The sequence below is a fragment of the Callorhinus ursinus genome, unplaced genomic scaffold (genome assembly GCF_003265705.2).
Source record: "Callorhinus ursinus isolate GAN/ISIS: 27379988/994484 unplaced genomic scaffold, GSC_fseal_2.0 scaffold7, whole genome shotgun sequence".
Classification (NCBI taxonomy): Eukaryota; Metazoa; Chordata; class Mammalia; order Carnivora; family Otariidae; genus Callorhinus; species Callorhinus ursinus.
Window position 1 is genome coordinate 75,851,490 of NW_027397069.1, and position 15,926 is coordinate 75,867,415.

The window sequence follows — 15,926 nt, forward strand, 5'->3', positions numbered from 1 at the left end:
ATATATATGTATAACTAAGTATCTACTAAGTTTCACAATGAGAACTCTAAGCTGAATGTAATGTTATCAAGAGCACAATCTACAGGAGCAACAAGACAGCTAGTCTCACTTTTGAGTAGTGAGACACAGAACATTTGCTCATGGAATAACAATAACTTCTAAAATGCAACTGATATCAGGGATAATTTATGACCAATTTAACAGAGATTTTCAACTATACATATGTCTGTATGTGGGTATACACACACACATATACATCATACCTCTGTATGCATATACACACACATAATTTATATAAATATGTACAAAAGGGAAACAAAGCATTAACCAGTAGCTTTGGGCTACTATCTCTGGCAATGGAATTAAGGATTGTTTAAATTTTCTTCTGGTTTATTTGCACTCTTTATGCTTATCTAAATTCTTCATAATGAACATGTAGTACAGACACAAAATTTTTTTAAGTGACTGAACAGAATAAAAATATTATACCTATTAAGCCTGTGTCTTTATTCTTTTCATTTTACAAACATTACATGTATCTAAATGCAGAAATGTCAGTAAAATTGACTTCATGCCAGAAAGATTAGATTTTTTTTCATGTATTATTATTATTTTTTTTTTTAGAGAGGGAGAGAGAAAGAAGTGGGAGAGGAGGGGAAGAGGGAGAGAGAGAATATTAAGCAGGCTCCACGCCCAGCATGGAGCCCAACTCGGGGTTTGATCTCACAACCCTGAGATCATGGACCTGGGCCGAAATCAAGAGTCAGATGCTTAACCAACTGGGCCACCCAGGTGCCCCTAGAAAGATTAGATTATTTTAGATATTTTTAAATTCCCTATCAATAAATCACTAAAAAAAACTTCTTTAAATCTTTCTAAGCATACAAACCTGAATGTTTTTATTCAAAACTTTGTCCTGTTGCCAGGGTGCCACAGTGGCAGGCATGAAGAAGACAGCCCTGCTGCCTTGGATGCTGAGTTCTGTGATGTAGGTAATTTTGATAAGGACCTTAGCCTTAGGGGGTAGATTTCCAACACTAACAGTAAAAACATCCTGAAATAGAAACGCATTACTCAGCTTTCTACTCAAAAGTGCATCCATTCTATGCTAGTTAATCCCTATTACATGAGCCACTTAAATTACAGCCTGCCAGACTCTCAGAAAATGAGCATTGAATCTACAAGACAAATGGGCATTGGCAGCGCTAAAGGAGAACCCTGCAGCCGGTCCCCAGGTGTGGGGATGGCATGACATCTACAGGGGGCAGAAGGAGAGGAGGCCCTTTGGGAGCAGGACCTTTCCCTGACTGGGGAGCATCACCTTTGTCCTTTACACCAGAGGCCCTGCCTGCAGGGCTCTGATGCACAGACAGCCTCCATATAGCCCCTTCTTGAAGAACCTGTAGCCTTTCTGACCTCCACAGCATCTGGCGGCAATTCTCTCAGCAGCCATAGAGCTAGAGCAGTTTTCACTAACTTGGTCCTCACTTTATCCCTTTACCCTGTAGTTTATTCATCATTTTATTTTTTAGGAAACGTATTTCATTTTATTTTTAAGGGGTATTATAATCACTGCATACGAAGATAAGCTCATAAATGGCTAGGGCAGAAAAAAGAGAGGCTAGATCTATTTTTTCTGATACCTACACAGAGAAACTCTTAACACCCCAAGCATATCTTCCAGTCCACTTGGCTGCACTGCCATGAAACTTACTATGTTTAGGAGCATATAATACTAATGACTAATATAGATTTCAGGGGTAAATGATTACTTTTGATATCAAGGATATCCATTTGCAAAGATATCCATTTGCAAGAATATCCAATAAAGAAATGGATTCCAGTGAAGCGATAAACAACAGAGATGATTATTCGAACAGTTCATAGTGCTTGTCCTTAAAAGAAGTGCATAAAAGCCTGGGTCTCATTTAAGAGACTGTCACATAATAGTGTGGGTTTCTGTGTAGGGTATAGATGCAAGATGTCACTTCCGTTATAAGCCAGATAATCTACAAAACTGTAACTTGTCTTGACCTGCCAGAAGGCTGAGTTTCAAGGCAGCCGAGTGAACTCAATTACAAAGAGTGACAAGTCCCTCTGAGGACGACGAGGCACCGGAACTGTGGGGATTCCCCTAAGGGCTCCCAGTGGGCCAGCATCTTGGTGCATATGGGGGGACTCATGTAGGTGAGGAGCGTGGGGAGCACCATTCAGTGCAAGACACATTCTTCCAATTTTGTCCTCCTTTCTAATATAATGAGTTTTGAAATCTTAGGTGTCCCTACATAATTTTCAATCACAAATCATTTTCACCTCAGTCCCTTGGATGTCTAAAGCCACTTTGCTAGTCTTCTGATAGTTGGGAACATCATATATATAATATATATAGCATATGTACATTATATATATTATAAACGATAACATGATATGTAATACAGTAATATCCATTATGTTTTATATATACACACATATAATGTTGCCAAGTAGAGAAGAATATCATTTTATATGTATATATATGTGTATGTGTGTGCATAGATAAAATGTTCCCAACTATTAGCAAATAGAGAATATATAATTTATATATTAAACACGTAACACATATGTAATAATATATAATATATTATATAATTATATTATTAATATAATATATTTTAGAGTGAGGACATCACAGTCACTGGATAGCAAAATACATTCTGGGAGACCCAAAGGTTCTGGTTAGCAATGGTTCTGACCAGACTTTATCCATAGGTAATATCCTTTGTGAAGACTTTTCCTGTGGATCATTTTCCTAGGGAAATATATTAGCATCAAGGAGGAAATATGCCAACCATTTCATTTATGACAATAACCCCACACTGTTAAATGTCAGCCTATCAGATGAACCCCAGGCTTTTATATATACACTTTGGCCAGGGGTAGCATTATTACCTATTTAACAATGACCTCTTCCTTCCTTATTTCCATTCTGTAAATTGTTATCTTAGATGTCAAAAGCAATCATTTATCCTTTAACTCTATATTAATCTTTAGTAACTCCCCCCCACCCAACATCAAATTTTCATAATACTATGGCAATGTGCCATCCTCTGAGGTAATATCTGAAGCACGTGGCCCTGTCCTCAAAAACAACTAAATATCTACACTGGAGATAATGATTACAAACTGACTGCATGCAATCTAGTATCTGCCAAAGGCATATTTAAAGCATCTTATATTTAAAAAAAGAAATCTAGTGGACATGATAGCTGTTCCTTCTTTCAAATTCTCCATATTTTATCCTTAGGAAAGCAATTAAACAGAAAGAAAAGAATCTGGACCTATCTCAGGACCCTGTAGAAATGTCTTCCTGGGATATGACTTGGTGAAAACTGGATAAATTGCTAGATAAGCTTAGTCCTAGGAAAAATGTATATACAGTGAACCCTTGAATGAAGGTGCTGACCCCTGTGCAGCCAAAAATCCACTTATAACTTTTGACTCCCTAAAAATTTAACTACTAATAGCCTACTATTGACCGAAAGCCTTGCTGATAACATAAATAGTTAATTACCACACATTTCGTATGTTATATGTTATATACTAAAATCTTACAATGAAGTAAGCAAGAGAAAAGAAAACCATAAGGAAGACAAAATACATTTACAGTGCTGTACTGTATTTAATGAAAAAAACCCGCCTACCAGTGTAGATCCAAAGTTTAAAACTGTGTTGCTCAAGGGTCAACTGTATATTACACTCTTTTATCAGAAGATGAAGATTATGTACCCCCAAATGTTTTCTTTTTGTTGTCACTTCTGGGAAACTCAGTTCCCAAGGACAGAAATAGGTCTTCTTATTTGTTTGGCAATACCAACCCTGTTTCCTCCTACCTTTAGGTAAGTCAAATGGTTCTGACCAGCTGGACCTTCCCTTGCTAACAACAAGTTAAACTCTAGGCCTAAAATAGCAGAAATTATCCCAGTTTCTACTATGGACTTCATGTTTCAAGTCATATTCCAACTCTTTCTCCCTTCTGGTAAGTATGCTAGACTAATGGATAAATCAAGCCATACGGGTGCATCCTGATCCATCAAGTACGCGCCATGGCCTTGACTGATAGCTTCTCGGTATTCATGGTGGGCTGCTTCCTTCTCTTTAACCTGGAAAAGATTATTTCTATACCAGTCATAATACGAATAATGATTTCAGACTTTAACAAGAAAAACTTCATCAATGTTTATTAAAACCTAGGCAGACCCAGAAAACTAAGAGCCTAAGGTGAATGGAAACTCACATAAAGTGATCATTAAAATGTACCTATCTGGTAAGAATTTGAATCAGAAAAGGCCAACTAAAGTGAAATCTCTTTAATTAGTTGGGACCAAAATATTTCAGAGTCAATAGTGAAAAAAAAAAGTTTGATTGGGACTTTATGTTGAACAAAAATAATAAAGTTTATCCTACATTTAACAAAATATGAGTTATTATTGCAACTGTGGGCTAATCCTTAGAATAAACAAAGACTGTATCACTTGTTATTTCTTTTGGTACAACTTTTCTTAAAAAGTTAACAATGGCAACTGTCACATCAGTTTGTTATAGCAGGATGCAGAGGATCAGTTTTTTGCAAAACTATATAAAGGCTTTACCAATTTTCCATTGTGCCTCTCTTAAACTTTTGATATTGAAATTGCTCTGTTTCAAAATGCTAGGCAAAGAATTTACAAGGCACTGACTGATGAACACTGGACAGGTAGGGACAGAAACCAGTTAATCAGGGAGGGATGTTTAAATGGAAGCCAACTGTATAAATGCTTGGTTCTTCAAAGAATATTTCTGTTTTATGATAAGGCTGCTATTCAACCTTCATAGCTATGGGGACTCAGATGAGGAAGATTTGGGTAAATGGGAAACTGACCTTGAATCCAAAGAGCAGTCACAGTGCATTTTCTCCCCTTACCTCTCCTACTATGTGCTTCCCATTGATGAACGCTTCAAAACCACACACAGCTGCCTTATCATCCAAAGGAAAAATATATCTTGCCTCAATGGGCACAGAACTTTGATTGGTGTATGTCTGAAAAACAGTGACCTGAAGAAAAAAAATCCATATACTTGATGAAACCATATGGAACAACATTTGTAGGAACAACTATTAATGAAAACTATTATGCATATTTTCTTTAAATTCCTTGAATTTTTATCATGTCTCTCAAATTCCCAACCCTGGCTTCAGGAGTTAGAGCATTCTATGATTGCAATGTAGAGTCCACGTCACATTATAAAGCGTACCAGCTGCAACTTTAGGTAATTCATACATCCTTGGCTGGAATAAAAGTCACTAGTATTACAATATTACAAACACCGGCTTAACAGAAGCAATGCAGCTTTCGTTAAGAAGACAAGATAGCTTCTTTATGTGTGGGTCTTGATCCCTCCTTGGTGTCACGTGGACCCAGATATTATTCCAGAATAGTTCTTATATCTGGTCTGTTTTCAGGTCTTGGCATTTCCCTCCTTTACCTCTCTGTACATAGCCCTCCACAGCTTTTTTCATCTATCCTCATCTCTTCCCATTGACAATTCCTGAATCAACTCTTTTCTACTCCTACCTGCTGTCTCTATTCTTATCAGATTAATTTTACCAAATGGACTCTGTTTATCACATTACTCCCTTGCTTAAGAAAAGGCCAGTCTTTAAACAACTGAAAATTTTTTAAAAACCCTAGACATATAATAAACACTAACATTTTAAACTTGTGGCAATAATAAGGAATAAATATTTAGCCATTTGTCATCAATAACCTCTGGGAAGACTGAAATGAAAAATAAAAGAATAAAGGAAACAAACTTATTCCATAATGCTGCCCACAACTGGATTTATGGTAAGCTGGGTTGCCCCTAGTGTATGTGCTGCACCAGAGAAAAATATTTTAAGGGGCATATATTTAAACAATGTGATTGTCCTCAAATCAACAGTCAGCACCCTCCAGGAGATCGAATCTCTCACAGTTCTGCAAACAAAGGCCTCACTGGCTGGTGACAGCCACCTGCTTACCAGGCTCACCCTAGAACTGGAGGCTGGCTGTGGCCCAAAATGATCCTATAGGATTCCAGGGTTTCTTGGGTGTCTGGTGACTCTGAGCCATCATAGAAGGTCAGAAAGCACCCAGCAGAGGAGCCATGCAGATTGGTGACCAGGAGGACATCACGCACGTTCCCCATGCATAGAACTCTCTTCATTTCTCTCTTGGATATCTAATTTTACCAAACCCTTCAAGGGCACATATGCTTGACCTATAAATGCTGGATAGGATCACTGTCTAATTGTCCTTTGGTTTGGGTTCATGTTTTTATCCTGCTCTGTGGATGTCCTGCCTGCATCTAGTTAGCAGGTCTGTCTTTGGATGGGAGTTCCCAGGGGTCAGGTCTATGTCAGCTTCACTCTCTCTGTATATCCCATGATATGACTGGGCACTCAGAAAGCAAGAAATTTTTGCTAATGATGACAGAAGTATTTTTACTAGAACTTAGAAGAGAAACTGATACACTGTACTAATTTTTGACATCTTAATTTTCCACCTTCAGATGAAACCACTATTTTAGTTTAGTTATTAAACTAAGAACACTAAACTCATTCTGAAAAGAGTCAAACATGTGAGCCACGAACATACAAGTCCCTGCCGCTGGGCCTCTGCTTGGATTCTCAATGACAATCTACAAGCCAGCTGTCTAATCACAAATTAGTGAAAAATTAACTGCTAAATCATGAGTTATTTTTTGGGCAAAGTTATCCATGGGAAAAGCTTCATCAGGTTTAAAATATCAAATGGTGTAAGTTGTCTAATCCAAAGTAATGTACAGAGGACGTATGCCTCTCCTTGTAACACACTCAGTTTTTTATATACTGCATGTGAAAAAAATGCCCTATGTCCTTTATATTCATTGTATTTAATAGCCACATGCTGGCTGGCAGATATTATTATTTCCATTTTACATTTGAGGAAACTGAGGCAAAAAGAAGTTAAGTAATTTCCCCAAGGAAGGAGATAGAAAAGAATGAGCAAGGATTCAAAACTAAGCCTCCAAACTCCAAATTCTCTGCTTTACACAATCTATCCCAGGTTGTACTACTGCACAGTGGTTAAAGAGGCTGGACTTGAGAATCAGAATGATCTGGGTTTAAATCTGTGCTTTATCATGTTGTTCAGTGTCTCTGCGTATCAGCTTCCTCATCTAAACAATGGGCATAATCACAGCATTCACCTCATAGAGTTTTGGGGAGGATTAAATATAGCATTTAAAACACTCAATCCAGGGCTTGACTCATAGGAAGTGGTAACCATTGTGGTCACACATCCTAAGTGGCTCCAATGAGATTAGCATAGGTCAGAACATTTACCATGAGTCCACGTCAGGGTCTCCCAAAATCTGTAATATCTCCCTGAGCTCTTCAGGGTTATGGGTATGGATCAGAGTAGGCCCAAGAGGCAGCAATCAGACATACGCAAACTGGTACAGATATTATGGGTAGCATGCCCTGTCCCACCCACCATACCCCATTTCCCCAGTTTAAGGTGACCACTACCATTAATCTGATTTCCTTCTGAAGAGAGGAGAATATGACAATACTGGACTCAGATGTTCTTATTTTTCTAAGAGGTCTTTAGTGGGTCAGTGTAGTCCTCAAGTGTTTAGGTACCAATGAGGAAGTCAAATCTTAGAAAACAGAGAGCCTTCCCAGTATACTGGCAGCCTGCCTGCACATTTGCCCATGAACTCTACTTTCTGTTCCATGACCAAAGCTGCACTAGCTGCATGCTTCTGGCTGAGGCCAAGCACTGCACTTGAGCATTAGCTCTCATCCTCCTCCCCGCTACAGAACAGCAGAATTCTGCTACAGAATCTCAGCAGCTACAGAATCTCCAGCAATTCCCCCCTGTGATACTGTGATTTATAATAAGAAACATTTATTTTGGTCTTTTACCTGTTTCTGGCACAGAGCTCCCCAAACCCTCAGAATTTCCTAAGTGATAAGAACAACGTAGGTGTCTTGGTGTTCATAACAGACCCCTTTCAACCACACCTGAGTTTATGTCAAAGAGGTGCCTTTTGAAAAGTACCTAAGGATAGGGACTGGTTTCCAAGGGGATTATAGGGTTGGAACTGTCAGCCCCACCCTCGGACCTCAGGGGAGGGGAGAGAGGCTGGAGATTGAGTTCACTCACTGATGGTCAATGATTTATTAATCAATCATGCCTGTGTTAACCCAAAAAGACAGGCTTCAGAGAGCTTCCAAGCTGGTGAACACGTGGAGATTCATGGCAGTGGCATGCCTGGACCAGGCAGGGAAGCTCTGTGCCCCTTCCTACACATTGCCCTACACATTTCTTCCAGCTGGCTGTTCCTCGGTTGTATTCTTCTGTAATAACTATTAATGTCGTAAGTAAAATGTTTCCCTGAGTTTTGTGAGCCACTCTAGCAAATCAGTCTAACGCAAGGAAGGGGTCTGTGGAACCTCTGATCTACAGCTGGTCAGCCTTCTAAACGCTTCCATTTCACTCAGAAATGAGTGAATCCATTCACTCAGTATGGCCTGTGTCCTGATGTGAGCTGACCCCCACACCACCTCTTTGATCCAATCTCCTGCCATGCTTTCCCATTCTACTCTGCTGTAGCCACAGTGGCCTCCTTGATGTCCCTGACCATATCAGGCTTGCTCCCACCACAGGGCCTTTGCACATGCTGTTTTTGCCACCTGGAATGAGTGAACCCTAGATGTCCACGTGGTTTAGTCTCCTGTATGATACATTTTATTTATTTATCATGTGTTTTGCCTAGTCCCCCAATAAAATGTATGCTCTACAAGGCAGTTTTTCTTTTGTTCATCACTGTATGCCTAGACCTAGAACAGTCCCTGGTATGTAGCAGGTGCTCAATGAATTGGAAATGCATGTTTTGTTTAATTCATGCGACTATAATCAAATTGTTATTTATCTGTTTAAAGTATCATAAAACCACAAAGAACATACCTGGGCTACAAAGTCTATTATTTTTCCCTTGATGTGAACATCCTCAAGAGGAACTGAATTGCCAGAGACATCCTGCAGGCCAGACTTGATGTTGCTGAAAGGTTTGGCGTCTGCTAACTGATAATCTACACATTAAAAATGATAATGTTAGCTTTAAAAACCATCCCTGCACTGTCTGTTTCTGTTATCTTAATCATTGTTCCTTCCCCTTCCCTTCATACATTATATTTTGGGAAAAACGGACAAGCGGCATCTTATGATTTTCAATAGCCAATGCTGTAAAGTAAGTGAACCCACATGAGAAAAATGGGGGCAACCTTCATAAGAGACACTCTGCCTTTTTAATCTAGAAACTCTGAGGACTCATCTTGAAAATGTACAGTCACTCAATTACTCGAAAGACATACATTTAAAAACACACAAGTACACAAAAGTCTTTAAGAATTTATAAGTGTAGTTTATGCATGAATCTAGATATCTCCATTCCCTGGCCTGTAATTTTGATTGGTCAGTCCCTATTACTTATTGTGCCACAAAAGCATGTCAGAACAATATGAGACTCATTAGACTTTCAATCCAAGGAACACGAGATCAAACTTCTAATAGAGCATATGAGAAAAATGTTCCCCTTCTATACCAGGTGCTACAAAAATACACATATAATTAGAAATGTAAATATATACTCTCTTGCCAGACATTTCATTTAATGCTCCCAGAGGAAAAACAGGAGTCATTTTCTTATACGTGAAGTCATACATTTCTGACAAAAAATAATCTGATCACAGTTAAAAATATTAATGAGTTCTTACAATGCTATTAATAAATATTATAATAGTTTGGGCTTATGATTTTCTGAGAAGCTATCATCCTCTCATATATTTCTACTACTAATATATAAGCTGCATATTATAGTTTTGGGAGTACCTTCGCTTAATGCAGATATTGATCTCATTTGCAACACAGAGAAACTGAGGCCCAAAAAGCTTATGCAGTTTGTTTCATATTCCACAGCCTACTAAGTGGCAAGTTGATACTTGAACCTGAGTTTCCTGATTCTAAAGCTGTGTCTTCTGTCCAGTTCACCAACCCCCATTACACTTTTTGTGCTTCGACATCTTAAATTGCTTCAGTGGGTTTTAGCATCAGCTGTCGGGAGGTGTACGAGCTCAACTTAGGCGTATTAACGAAGTAATATGTGATTCTGAGATCACTTAAGCTCTCTTAAGTATCCTGGTTTTTACTTTTACAAAATAAAAAAGGAAATGGAATATTTATATATGAAGTCATAGATACAATTACTGAACATGAGCATAAATTCCTCTAAAACTAAAATGTTTGAGTTCTATAAATATCACATAAAACAGCATTCAAGAAAACTGTCTTACCTTCAATGTTTGAAAAATTTGAAAACTCAGGTCTGTATTCCTCTACTTCAGTAGTATTACAAGGATGAAAGTCCTTTATTTCATCTCCAGATATACAAAATTTAATAATATATTTCATTTTAATCTGATTGGTTTTATATACAACAAATTCATCATCCTAGAACCAACAGAAATGAATAGGTGGAGGGAAAAACCTTTACTGGCAAATGTTCTCATAAAAGCAGAACTGCAGGGGCACCTGAGTGGCTCAGTCGTTAAGCTTCTGCCTTCGGCTCAAGTCATGATCCCAGGGTCCTGGGACGGGCCCCGCATCGGGCTCCCTGCTCAGCAGGAGACCTGCTTCTCCCTCTCCCACTCCCCCTGCTTGTGTTCCCTCTCTTGCTGTCTCTCTCTGTCAAATAAATAAATAAAATCTTAAAAAAAAAAAAAAAGCAGAATTGCACGTTTGCTAGTTTAGAAAATACTGAATTCAAGGAGTCACAGATATGCAATAATTACTTAAATTTAAGCATATTCAATAAAAACAGGAGCCTCTCTGCCTGTTTCTTGAAACAAATACCTCGAAGTCTGTGGTGACAGTGGCCGTTGCTCGCACCCCATGGACACTGTCGTAACCTGGTGGTGCTTCTGACAAGGAGAAGTCTTTTTTGTTCAAGTCCATGCACTTCCCGAGGGCTACATCACAGACGACCAAGAGCCTCGTGCCATCTGTCTCTCCTGAGTGGGAGTACTTAATACTCGTACTGCATTGGGAAAGGAAGAAAGTACGTGTTTGTAATTTATAGTCATGGCAACAATATTTTATTATCCATTATCCATCTCTATATGTGAAATACTGTCTAAACGACTGTACTGGTAGAATGTTCCAAATTTTACTGCTATTGAAATATCTCTGAAGATTCAATTTAGAACTTTATTGTTCACTTATTTGTTTAAAACTTTAATGTGAAAAGCACAAATGTTGCCTTCTGTTGTGTTAGGCAGTGCTCAAAGTACTTTCTTCCAGGGATGGATGAATTCCACCGTTTCCTCAAATCTTTATTAATTACTAAAACACATATTTTGGTATGGTAAACACCAAAGTGATGAAAGAGAAGGAAAATCCCCCACTTTTTTAATTAAGCAAATAGATTACTCCTCTGCACCGAAGCTCAGAGAGAGCATGAAATACCAGGTAAATAAGAACTGCTCAAAGGGAAAGATGGGCACTGTATTCTCACAAAGGCTTCTGAATCCAAATGGAGAACCAAAAATTTCAAATGACATCTAAGAGAGAGATTTCGTTTTGACTTTCTTCAGGGCTCAGCAGCTTTAAAAAAGCAACTTTTGCAATTAAGGAGCATAGGCTAGGACAACTTTGGGAGCAACATTTTTGGGACAGACCTCTATTTTTCCAAATCAAGACCCAAATGTAAAAGTGTTTGTTCTATCCCCTCTAAGACTTGCCCCCTTTTATTTTTAAAAAATATTTTAATTATTTTTAATTTTTTTATTATGTTATATTAATCACCATACAGTACATCATTAGTTTTTGATGTAGTGTTCCACGATTCATTGTTTGTGTATAACACCCGGTGCTCCAGGCAGTACGTGCCCTCTTTAATACCCATCACGGGGCTAACCCATTCCCCCACACCACCCCCCTCTGGAACCCTCAGTTTGTTTCTCAGAGTCCATAGTCTTTCATGGTCCATCTCCCCCTCCGATTTCTCCCCCTTCATTTTTCCCTTCCTGCTATCTTCTTCTTCTTTTTTATTAAACATATAATGTATTATTTGTTTCAGAGGTACAGGTCTGTAATTCAACAGTCTTATACAATTCACAGTGCTCACCATAGCACATACCCTCCCCAGTGTCTATCACCCAGCAACCCCATCCCTCCCACCCCCACCACCCCAGCAACCCTCAGTTTGTTTTCTGAGATTAAGAATTCCTCATATCAGTGAGATCATATGATACATGTCTTTCTCTGGTTGACTTATTTCGCTCAGCATAAAAATATTTTATTTTTAAGTAATCTTTACACCAACATGGGGCTTGAACTTACAACTCTGAAATCAAGAACTGCATGCTCCACTAACTGAGCCAGCCAGGTGTCCCAAGATTTGCTCCCTTTAAAAAAAATAACCAGGGCGCCTGGGTGGCTCAGTTGGTTAAGCAACTGCCTTCAGCTCAGGTCATGATCCTGGAGTCCCGGGATCGAGTCCCGCATCGGGCTCCCTGCTCAGCAGGGAGTCTGCTTCTTCCTCTGACCCTCTTTCCTCTCGTGCTCTCTCTCATTCTCTCTCTCTCAAATAAATAAATAAAATCTTTAAAACATAAAAAAATAAAAAACTAAAAAAAATAAACCAATTTCCCCCATTCCTCCTATAAACTTCCTTCCTATGACCCTTGACTCTGTCCCAGCTTCCTCCCTCTCCATCCCCTGCCTTTCTCAATGGCTGCCTCTACCTGTTTGCTTGCCCATCACCCTTCAGCCCACTGCAGTTTGGCTTCTCCACTGAAACCACTTTGTCCAAATTCACCAAGGACTTCAACTTGGTTAAATTCAATGGAATTCCAATTTATTAAAAAAAAAAAAATCTTGACACCTAAAAAAGTTTACTTTGAAATATTTTGTACATAGGAAAGAGCATTTATACTATAAATGTGAAGTTTCAAGAATAATAAGACAAACAACCACGTGGCTACTGCCTAATTTAAGAAATAGACATCATCAAGACTTCTATGTTGCCCTGTGGCATCACCTTCCCTGCCACCCAGAGGTAATCTAATAACTATCTTGTTTTTAGGTGTATATTATTTTTTCTTTCTTTTATAATATTTTTCCTCTATTTTCTTTTTTTTATTATGTTATGTTAATCACCATACATTACATCATTAGTTTTTGATGTAGTGTTCCATGATTCATTGTTTGCATATAACACCCAGTGCTCCATTCAGTACATGCCCTCTTTAATACCCATCACAAGGCTAACCCATTCCCCACCTTCCTCCCCTCTAGAACCCTCAGTTTGTTTCTCAGAGTCCATAGTCGCTCATGGTTCGTCTCCCCCTCCAATTTCCCCCCTTCAATCTTCCCTTCCTGCTATCTTCTTCTTCTTTTTTTTTTAACATATAATCTATTATTTGTTTTAGAGGTACAGGTTTGTGATTCAACAGTCTTCCACAATTCACAGCGCTCACCATAGCACATACCCTCCCCAATGTCTATCACCCAGCCACACCATCCTTCCCACCCCCCACCACTCCAGCAACACTCAGTTTGTTTCCTGAGATTAAGAATTCCTCGTATCAGTGAGGTCATATGATACATGTCTTTCTCTGATTGACTTATTTTGCTCAGCATAATACCCTCCAGTTCCAACCATGTTGCTGCAAATAGCAAGATTTCATTCCTTTTGATGGCTGCATAATATTCCATTGTATATACATACCACTTCTTCTTTATCCATTCATCTGCCGATGGACATCTGGGCTCTTTCCATAGTTTGTCTATTGTGGACACTGCTGATATAAACATTGGGGTGCACGTACCCCTTCGGATCCCTACATTTGTATCTTTGGGGTAAATACCCAGTAGTGCAATTGCTGGATCATATAGTAGCTCTATTTTCAACTTTTTGAGGAACCTCCATACTGTTTTCCAGAGTGGCTGCCCCAGCTTGCATTCCCACCAACAGTGTAAGAGGGTTCCTCTTTCTCCACATCCTTGCCAACATCTGTCGTTCCCTGACTTGTTAATTTTAGCCATTCTGACTGGTGTGAGGTGGTATCTCACTGAGGTTTTGATTTGGATTTCCCTGATGCCGAGCGATGTTGAGCACTTTTTCACGTGTCTGTTGGCCATTTGGATGTCTTCTTTGGAGAAATGTCTGTTCATGTCTTCTGCCCATTCTTGATTGGATCATTTGTTTTTTGGGTGTTGAGTTTAAGAAGTTCTTTATAGATTTTGGATACTAGCCCTTTATCTGATATGTCATTTTCAAATATCTTCTCCCGTCCTGTCAGTTGTCTTTTGGTTTTGTTGACTGTTTCTTTTGCTGTGCAAAAGCCTTTTATCTTGACGAAGTCCCAATAGTTCATTTTTGCCCTTGCTTCCCTTGCCTTTAGCGGTGTTTCTAGGAAGAAGTTGCTGCGGCTGAGGTCAAAGAGGTTGCTGCCTGTGTTCTTCTTTAGGATTTTGATGGACTCCTGTCTCACAATGAGGTCTTTCAACCATTTGGAGTCTATTTTTGTGTGTGGTGTGAGGAAAAGGCCCAGTTTCATTCTTCTGCATGTGGCTGTCCAATTTTCCCAACACCATTTGTTGAAGAGACTGTCTTTTCCATTGGACATTCTTTCCTGCTTTGTTGAAGATTAGTTGACCATAGAGTTGAGGGTCCATTTCTGGGCTTTCTATTCTGTTCCATTGACCTATGTGTCTGTTTTTGTGCCAGTACCATACTGTCTTAATGATGACAGCTTTGTAGTAGAGCTTGAAGTCCGGAATTGTGATGCCGCCAGCTTTGCTTTTCTTTTTCAACATTCCTCTATTTGGGGTCTTTTCTGGTTCCATACAAATTTTAGGATTATTTGCTCCATTTCTTTGAAAAAAAATGGACGGTATTTTGATGGGGATTGCATTGAATGTGTAGATTGCTCTAGGTAGCATTGACATCTACACAATATTTGTTCCTCCAATCCATGAGCATGGAACATTTTTCCATTTCTTTGTGTTTTCCTCAATTTCTTTCATGAATAGTTTACAGTTTTCTGAGTACAGATTCTTTGCCTCTTTGGTTAGATTTAGTCCTAGGTATCTTATGGTTTTGGGTGCAATTGTAAATGGGATCGACTCCTTAATTTCTCTTTCTTCTGTCTTCTGGTTGGTGTATAGGAATGCCACTGATTTCTGTGCATTGATTTTATATCCTGCCACTTTACTGAATTCCTGTATGAGTTCTAGCAGTTTTGGGGTGGAGTCTTTTGGGCTTCCCATATAAAGTATCATATCATCTGCAAACAGTGAGAGTTTGATTTCTTCTTGGCCAATTTGGATGCCTTTGATTTCTTTTTGTTCTCTGATTGCTGTGGCTAGGACTTCTTTTTTTTTTTTTAATGTTTTATTTATTTATTCATGGGAGTCAGAGAGAGAGAGAGAGAGAGAGAGAGAGAGAGGCAGAGGCAGAGGGAGAAGCAGGCTTCCCGCGGAGCAGGGAGCCCGATGCAGGACTCGATCCCAGGACCCTGGGATCATGACCTGAGCCAAAGGCAGACGCCTAACCATCTGAGCCACCCAGGTGCCCCAGGACTTCTAATACCATGTCAAATAGCCATGGTGATAGTGGACATCCCTGCCATGTTCCTGACCTTAGGGGGAAAGCTCTCAGTTTTTCCCCATTGAGAATGATATTCACTGTGGGTTTTTCTTAGATGGCTTTTATGATATTGAGGTATGTACCCTCTATCCCTATACTCTGAAGAGTTTTGATCAAGAAAGGATGCTGTACTTTGTCAAATGTTTTTTCTGCATCTATTGAGAGGATCA

The 15,926-nt window shown here is 39.1% G+C and overlaps 1 protein-coding gene across 9 annotated transcripts in view; it reads right to left on the minus strand.

Annotated features, from left to right (window-relative positions):
- The window catches only part of PARP4 (poly(ADP-ribose) polymerase family member 4), a 112,646-nt gene that overhangs the window by 57,011 nt on the left and 39,709 nt on the right, over positions 1-15,926 (minus strand). For 8 of the 9 annotated variants that reach the window (XM_073894805.1, XM_073894803.1, XM_073894806.1 and 5 more), the window contains 6 exons: positions 10,956-11,139; positions 10,397-10,553; positions 9,012-9,136; positions 4,940-5,071; positions 4,053-4,139; positions 890-1,054 (listed from right to left, as the gene is read on the minus strand). In XM_073894805.1, coding sequence (XP_073750906.1) covers positions 890-1,054; positions 4,053-4,139; positions 4,940-5,071; positions 9,012-9,136; positions 10,397-10,553; positions 10,956-11,139 — 850 coding nt within the window. The remainder of the gene's footprint in view (positions 1-889; positions 1,055-4,052; positions 4,140-4,939; positions 5,072-9,011; positions 9,137-10,396; positions 10,554-10,955; positions 11,140-15,926) is intronic. The other variant, XM_025875227.2, reaches the window with a different exon arrangement.